At 41.2% G+C, this 8,983-nt stretch overlaps 1 protein-coding gene across 11 annotated transcripts in view; it reads left to right on the top strand.

Annotated features, from left to right (window-relative positions):
- The first annotated feature begins 629 nt into the window (after positions 1 to 629).
- The window catches only part of srfb (serum response factor b), a 28,490-nt gene continuing 20,136 nt past the window's right edge, over positions 630 to 8,983 (top strand). For 2 of the 11 annotated variants that reach the window (XM_037781601.1, XM_037781602.1), the window contains exons 1-2: positions 648 to 1,780; positions 7,541 to 7,807. In XM_037781601.1, coding sequence (XP_037637529.1) covers positions 1,112 to 1,780; positions 7,541 to 7,807 — 936 coding nt within the window. In that variant the 5' untranslated portion in view covers positions 648 to 1,111. Of the gene's footprint in view, positions 1,781 to 7,540; positions 7,808 to 8,983 lie in introns of all 11 variants that reach the window. The other 9 variants (XM_037781598.1, XM_037781595.1, XM_037781594.1 and 6 more) reach the window with 9 other exon arrangements.

Here is an 8,983-nt window from a genome sequence, read left to right as displayed (position 1 = left end):
TGACAGAATCATTTCAAGCCAATAAAGATCAATAAATAGATATTTTGGCTTAATACTCTGGGAAAACATGGTTTTGTGGTATGACAAATACAATATGTAGGGAATAAAAACTATATATATGTGATTGTTATAATAATTTGTGATCTAAATTAGAATTTATTTAAACTTATATATCCACCAACAATACAAAATCTCATCTAAACTGAAAAAAAACAATTCTTCTGACAGAATCATTTCAGCCAATAAAGATCAATAAATAGATATTTCGGCTTAATACTCTGGGAAAACATGGTTTTGTGGCATGACAAGTACAACCTGTAGGGAATAAAAAACTTTGGATGTTTGTTATTTTGGTTGCCTCTGCATGGTCCACGGTGACGTTGTCGGTAGCGCAACCATTTTGGTATTTATTCTAATGAGCGTTCGTATTGACCAATCACAGCGCTGCTCAGATAATCCTCAGCCAATCAGCAGGCGCCGCTGTGACTCACCAAATAAGGAGAGACAGCACCAAATAAGGAAACATTGTATCTCTTTATAAGGGTGGGAAGTAGATCCTGGGTTGTGATATCACTCCGCTGTCGTTAACGCTGTTTAAAAAATAGAGGGTTTTTATGTGTTAATAATCCATGAAAGGATACATATTGTGGTGTAGATGCAGTAAAAAATAGCAGTTGGTGGCTAACTGCTAAGCACAAGGGTTATTTTTCGCTTCCAAATGGCGGACTACTTAAAATGGCGGATGGACACCGAGGTGAGCTCTTCGGCCTTTTTCCTTTTTGAGAAAGCGCTGTGAGTTTTGGAGATAGAGGAGGAGGGTTGAACCAAACCGAGCCGTGCTGAAGGGGGTCTTAGGGGGCAGCATCACTTTCGAAAGTTTGTCTCGGTAACTTCCTGGAGTCTCCAAAACCCTCCAAACTGGTCTGGTTTGTTTACGTTTTGTGTGTGTGGCCTATTGCTAGTAGCCATTTGGCGAGGAACAACAACCAACGGCGCTATACAGCTCTTCGTTTTTATATAGCTGGCGGTTGGTTGTTAGGGCGACGATAGCTGGCGGTTGGTTGTTAGGGGCGACGACTACGGTTCAGTTTTTTAAGCCGTTAAATATATAATGTTACCGAGCCGGGTTGGATCGGCACCATCTGGAAACGGGTCAGCTACGGGGAGAGGTAACACGGGACACGGTTCGGGGGTTGTCGGTGGAGGGATTCGGCCGGTTTTGGTCCGAGCAGGGCAGGTTTTAGTACCGGGGGTCAGCGAGCAGAGTGCCGGGCGAGAAGCGGTGATGCTGGGGGCGAACGGTCCAGGCGGGTCGAGAGGAGGTGTGAGACCGGGGAACGGCACCGGGACCGGGGTGACAGCCAATCTGCAGACCGCCGTCCAGGGCAACATGGTGGGGTTAAACACGGGAGTTGTGTTGCCTCACCGGTTCGAGGACAGAGACAGAGACAGAGAGAGCGCTCCAATGTGCAGCGGCTCGGATAACGACTCGGACTCCGGAGACGACGACGACCCGTCATCGGTGGGTTCACTCGGGGACAGCAGGAGAGGCGTGAAGCGGGAGAGAGGCGAGATGGAGGCTGCTGTGACGGGGCAGGAGGTGGGGATGATACCTCCAGGAGGAGGAGGAGGAGGTTACGGCATGGTGCCCGGGGGGGTCGCCGGGGCAAAGCCGGGGAAGAAGACACGTGGGCGCGTCAAGATAAAGATGGAGTTTATCGATAACAAGTTGAGACGCTACACCACTTTCAGCAAGAGGAAGACAGGCATTATGAAGAAGGTGAGTCATGTGATTACCTTTGGATCTCATTCAATTAACATTTGATTTGAGTGTCACTTGAGTGCTGTTTGGCCTTGATATACTGCCTATAATATTCATTCATTCATGGAATTAACAATTAGGTTACACCTTAATAAGCTGCACAACCATAACATCATGTGGGAAAATACTGCATGGATAATTATATATATTATATATAGGCTTTTGACCTGTAATAAATTAATTTATTCCTATATAAAAACAGTTGTGGCACAACACCACTTTCAGCAAGAGGAAGACTGGTATTATGAAAAAGGTGTGTCATGTGTGATTGGATCTCATTCAACTATACAGTAACATTTGATTTTAAGTGTCACTTTGAGTGCTGTTTGGCCTTGATATACTGCTGTATAGGCCTATAATATTCATTCATTCATTCATGGAATTAACAATCAGGTTACTCCTTAATAAGCTCCACAATCATAACACATCATGGGTAAATATAATATAATAGTGGGTCTATATTATATATAGACTTTTGACCTGTAATAAATCAATTTATTCCTTTTATAAAAAACAATTGTGGCACAACACCACTTTCAACAAGAAGAAGACTTTTGGATCTCATTCAACTACAGTAACATCTGATTTTGAGTGTCACTTTGAGTGCTGTTTGGCTTTGATATACTGCCTATAATATTCATTCATTCATGGAATTAACAATAAGGTTACACCTTAATAAGCTGCACAATCATAACATCATGTGGGAAAATACTGAATGGGTAAATATAATATAATAGTGGACCTGTAATAAATCAATTTATTCTTTTATAAAAACAATTGTGGCACAACACCACTTTCAGCAAGAGGAAGATTGGTATTATGAAAAAGGTGAGGCATGTGATTACCTTTGGATCTCATTCAACTACACAGCAACATTTGATTTTAAGTGTCACTTTGAGAGTGCTGTTTGACCTTGATATACTGCTGTATAGGCCTAGAATATTCATTCATTCATGCAATTAACAATTAGGTTACACCTCAATAAGCTGCACAATCATAACATCAGTGGGGAAATACTGCATGGGTAAATTTAATATAATAGTGGGCCTATATTATTTATATATATATATATATATATATATATATATATATATATATATATATATATATATATATATATATATATATATATATAGACTTTTGACCAGCAATAAATCAATTTATTCCTTTATAAAAACAATTGTGACACAACACCACTTTCAGCAAGAGGAAGACTGGTATTATGAAAAAGGTGAGTTGTGATTACTTTTGGATCTCATTCAACTACAGTAACATTTGATTTTGAGTTGAGAGTGCTGTTTGGCCTTGATATACTCTCTATAATATTCATTCATTCATGGAATTAACAATAAGGTTGAGGTAACACCTTAATAAGCTGCGCAGTCATAACATCAGTGGGAAAATACTGCATTGGTTAATTATAATATAATAGTGGGCCTATATTTTATATATAGACTTTTGACCTGTACTAAATCAATTTATTCCTTTTTATAAAAGACAAAAACTGGATGTGAGGAAACATTCATGACAGGCTTTAAATAGGCTTGAGCAAATGACAATTCTATTTATGACCACCCCAACTATCACACACACACACATGGCCTGACACTCACATACGCATTTCCAGACACACTCATTCATGCACAGATAGACCCCAGAACTGTTGGAAGTAGTTGCCATCAGTGGCCCTCAGTGCACACAGGCTGTTCCCTCTGTCACTGTGAAGCAGGGCTTTGCTTGCAGGCGGCAGCCATGCGGTGGTTGAGCAGCAGCGGGGCCTGTAAGGTGCCAACAGCTGACTAAACCCCAGGGAAACAGGATCAGAGGACAGTCAAAGAGCACTCAAACAGAAGAAAGAAGCCAGGGACTGTCTGTGCATGCATTATGGCACATTTTGATACAAGCGTCAGTCCAGCCTCATCCTGTGATGACTTTCCTTGGTTTCAGTTTTGTTAAATCTGGCACACAAGCAGTTGACAATAAAGATGACAGAACATGCTCCATGTTAGTCATAACTGCCTCCATTACCGTCCTATTAGGTTTAGTACCAAAGCAGTATTTCACTGGAAATCCAAGCACACGATTGCTGCCTTGATAAAGTATAGCTATGTGGCATCTAAAGTTGATTATTTGGAGACGAGGTCAGCTGTTGACTAGCAGTTGTAGACATGACCATTTTTCATTACGACCTTAAATAAACACAATGCTTTATTGTAGTGCAAGAGTTATCATTTGTTACTTGTACTGTGTACTCTGCTGTATTTCTATTTTTTTTATGTATCCCAGACTGTTGTCGTGGAAACTGAGGTGTCTTTATGTAGGCTCTTGGCAACATGAACACTATTTGACACACTGTGTGTGGATAGAGATTTTTGGAAATGTTGCCTACACTATGTCAGCCATCACAGAAATTTGAGAGGTGGGTGGAGTGGGAAGATTCATAGTAGACTGGTGGTCTCAAACTGGTTTCTAGGATGAGCCTGCGGTTTCATTTTGGAGGATGTGGTGAGTGAAGCACCGGCCTATTTGTTCGCTTCTCATAAATGCTTTAGATTACGTGCATGTAAACATTTGCACAATACAAACTGTTAACTCAATTTGAGTTGCAGGACCGCTCAATTAATACTTGCATTTCCTTTTTTCCCCCCCAATATTGGTCCAGTTAAGGGCATGTTTTCATGTTTGCTCTTTTCTAACTATGCTCTATAGGCTGTTTTCATGGCAGACCTTTTGACCTGTCATAGCAGGAAAAGCACGTAAATAAGGGCTCCATTCCATTTAGGTGCCTCAATACCCCATGCAAGTGAGCCAACATGCACAATACCAGCGCTCTGAAACTGGCTCACCTAAATGGAATGCAGCCACTATTGTTTTTTATTATTTACACCTGGGCTTTTCCTTCTATGATATGCATTTAGATTAGATCCTGATGGGCAGGTTGGTACCTTGCTTAGCAGCCTCTGCCATCAGTGTATGAATGTGTGTGTGTTAATGTTGACATGTAGTGTAAAAGCGATTTGAGGGGTCGGAAGACTAGAAAGGCGCTATATAAATGCAAGTCCATTCACCACATGTCTGCTGCTGAAACAATGAGTCAATTAATTGAAAAAATAATCAATATCAATAATCTGATTGTATAGAAGTCTATGAGAAAATGACCCTACTTCTCACTTGATTTATTACCTCAGTAAACATTGTAAACATGAGTTTATGGTCTCAATTGCTAGTTTCAAGACTTTTTCAATACAGCATGATGTTCATTTAGTAAATTATGGTCCCATTTAGAGTCAAATAGACGGTAAAGCAGGGTATGCTTCAGGGTCGTGGCTACATTGTGATTGACAGGTCGCTACCATGGCGTTGTCCGGTCTGGGTGTTTTGTCTGTGTTTTAAAAAAACTAAATGGCGACGGCCAAAATGCCAAACTTGATGCTTCAAAAAGGCAGTCCACAAACCAACGGGTAACGTCACGGTGACTACGGCCACTTCTTATAAAGAGTCTATGGGTTGGACACAACAAGCAATTTGAAGACACTACCTTGAAATGCAGGAACTCAATGATAAATTGAAGGCTTAATCCACAATGAAAGTTGTCATTAGTTGCAGTCCATCACAATTCGTTGTCTGAAAACCATCCAAAATCCAAAGTTATTAAATTTTTCAATTTGAACTTGCAACTGTATACAGTCACAAGGCTACCATTGGGACTAGTGTTCGAACTGCCAAGATAACATCTGAAAAATACGCCACTGTTTTTTGTTGTTTTGAATTGCACAACTACATATGTACATGTTTGCGGCCGTCGATGAGTTTTATCTTTACGCTTCTTTTTTATTTGATATATAGGCTTAGCTAGGGAGTTTGTGTGACAGAGGAACCTATTACAGCCAGAGTAATTGGCACTGGTAGTCTGCAGTCATGAATATTTATGAGAAAATCAGCAGAGCAAGGAAACTTATTAAAGCATTATGTGGCTCTAGTTTGTGCCTCCACCTAGCACATTTAAGGTGACAAATTAGTCCTTCTCAGCCTTGGATGTTGGCCAAACATGAGGCTCTGTTGTTAGAGACTCCTCTGTAGCTGCTGCAGAGCTAATCAAGGGAGATGGTAGTGGAAGAGGATGACTGGAGCTGTGTACTTCATTACCTGCTCCTGTAATGCTGCATTAGCAGGCGGTGAGGTGAATTGTAAAACTAGATATTCCTTTTCAACACACACACATCAAAAACCTCCGTATAATTAAGGTTTGAAGTGCTCAGGGGAAACGAGCGTAGTGTAGCATTGAGCCACTGTGGCAGTAGCTGGTCATCATTAGCCTTTCTGTGCTCTGTCATATTATTGCACACAAAAGACAATTATACAATCAGCTTCAGCATGCACCCACATATAGAGGATTGGACTGATAGGGCCCATAATGAACACAGTGTTTGAGCATGATAGAGTAGAGCAGCATGAATATGGTTTTATAACAGCCCAATAAAAACCTTTTAATTTGAATGTGATTCGTCTCCTCCTCTTGTGCTCCAGCTTACAATGGCACATCTATCAAGCGAGCTCTGACTGCCTGTGTTCACCAAGGTGATGGTAATGGCGCTGTGCCTTCACAGCACCAGAAGCATCCTCCACATAACTTATGACTCATTTAGATAAAAAGGCTTTCTCAAGAGTTCACTCTGAGTGCAGCATCGGCGTGCGTTTGCTCGATGGAGTTGAATCTCATTGTGCTTTTCCTGTACACTGGGGAGTTTGAATGTGTGTGTGTGTATGCACGCTGTATAATGAATGACAAGGCAGCAGACTTTGATGGTGGCCTCACGTTTCACAGTCAGCTACCTCTGGGTTGTTAAGAATGATTCCTTGTGTCCTCCGTCAAGACTGGGTTACTACAACTCCCCCTGCCTATGCAAGCCAGTCCCCAGCTGCAATCAGTCTCTCAGCTATATCACACTCTCTATTCTGGGAGCCTTATCTCATGTTATTTTAGCTTCATTTGTGCTATACGTCAGACTTCACTAGAGGGGTATTTTTAGATTCTAGTGGTTTCTTGTCTAGGTTGTTTTTTTTCCCCCATAGGTTCACCTTTTGTATCATATGAAACTAGAAACCTAGTGAATTCATTGGAACCAATCATGTCATACTAGCTTGTCGCGGAGGAGGCTAAATAACGCTCCAAACTTGCACTAAATTTGGGCGAGGAAAAACTGTCATGGCCTTTTTCAAAGGGCTCCCTTGACCTCTGACCTCAAGATATGTGAATGAAAATGGGTTTTATGGGTACCCACGAGTTTCCACTTTAAAGACATGCCCACTTTATGATAATCACATGCAGTTTTGGGGCAAGTCATAGTCAAGTCATCACACTGACACACTGACAGCTGTTGTTACCTGTTGGGCTGCAGTTTGCCATGTTATGATTTGAGCATATTTTGTATGCTAAATGCAGTACCTGTGAGGGTTTTTGGACAATATTTGTCATTGTTTTCTGTTAATTGATTTCCAATAGTAAATATATACATACATTTGTCCACTCCCATGTTGATAAGACTATTAAATACTTGATAAATCTCCCTTTAAGGTACATTTTGAACAGATACAAAATGTACTGTAATGTAATTCCCAATAGAGATTACTTTGTCTATGAGATGAAGAACCATATCTTTCTGGCTCTTGGCCTATCCTCTCTGTCATATACTTAATTCTCTTCTTTCTCTTTCCCAGGCCTATGAACTCTCCACGCTGACGGGAACCCAGGTTCTGCTGCTTGTGGCCAGTGAAACGGGTCATGTCTACACTTTCGCCACCCGCAAACTCCAACCCATGATCACAAGTGAAACGGGCAAAGCTCTGATCCAAACATGCCTCAACTCGCCAGACTCGCCGCCACGCTCGGACCCCTCCACGGACCAGCGCATGAGCGCCACGGGCTTTGAGGAGACGGACCTCACCTATCAGGTGTCTGAGTCGGAGAGCATGGGCGACACAAAGGTTAGAATCAAAGAGGTCGGCTGTTGTAGACCAGTCCTCCAGGCAGTCAGATCATAAAATTAAGAACACACTTCATCTCTTTTGGGAAGATCGTAGTGAGGCTACAGCTGTGAATCCACAAAATTGAATACACTCATTTCAGTCCCAACCATCCAATTCCCCTGCTTTGAGCAACAATGGTACTCAAGTTAAAGTCTTCGTGACTCACTGTCTGCTAATGGAGACATGAATTGCAGTGCAAATTAAAAAATTATAAAAACCTGATGAAGCCCCATAGAGAGTCACTAATGGATATAGTGGGAAATCTCTCTCTAGAAAAGGCTAGACAACCATGCGAGGAAAGCAAATTCATCAAACCCACAAGCAGCTGTGGAAAATAATCTTTGTCCTATTGTAAACACAGTTTTGAACTTTTGCCTGTTCTATATGAGGCCTCTGTTTTGGGCTTGTGGTTTGGTTTTGAGCAGAAAGTAATTTTTTTAATTAAACCAAAAAATCTCTGTAGTCCTTCAAAGGGCTCTAAAGGGAAGGGAGAGCCAGATAAGATGCAGAGTATTACCCCACTCACTAAAGGGAGCTGTCTACACTTTACCTTTCTGACCTCTCATCCGGGAAAGCCTCGTAACACTCTCAAAGATAAATCACAGCAGCAGGTCTGGGTTGTGTTAGGACGAGAAACACGCAGCCTGCTACATGGAGGACTTTGGTGTTTATCTTTGATTTTTTTTGTGATGGAGCTGTCGTGTGTTCATGGATGAAACACTGAGATTGTTCAACAGAACTTACATTTCTGAAAATATTGGAACATCAAATATTTTGTGCCGTTTTCAAACTTGTCATGACAGAAATAAGCTGAATTTAGGATGTGATATTTTCAAAAGATGAATGATAAAAGATTAATTTCTACTCTGAAATCCTCATAATCATAATAAGATGACTGTGTGACCTCTTCTCATCCCTAATGAAAAGTTGCAGTTTCTGTGTCTCCTACTACAGCGATTTTCAAAGTGGGGTCTGTGGCACTCTGCCAGGGGGTCCGCAAAATAATTTGCTATAAATTAAATTATATAACTGTGCTGTTTCATTAAAAAGTTCATATGTAAGATGGGGACCAGTTGCGCCAATAGAACAAGCATAGTGTGTCCATTACTACCGCCCACGTTAGCTTTGGGCCAA

The sequence above is a fragment of the Sebastes umbrosus genome, chromosome 10, assembly GCF_015220745.1.
Source record: "Sebastes umbrosus isolate fSebUmb1 chromosome 10, fSebUmb1.pri, whole genome shotgun sequence".
Taxonomy (NCBI): Eukaryota; Metazoa; Chordata; class Actinopteri; order Perciformes; family Sebastidae; genus Sebastes; species Sebastes umbrosus.
The sequence above is the reverse complement of the archived record's forward strand: the minus strand, read 5'-3'. Positions and strand labels throughout refer to the sequence as shown.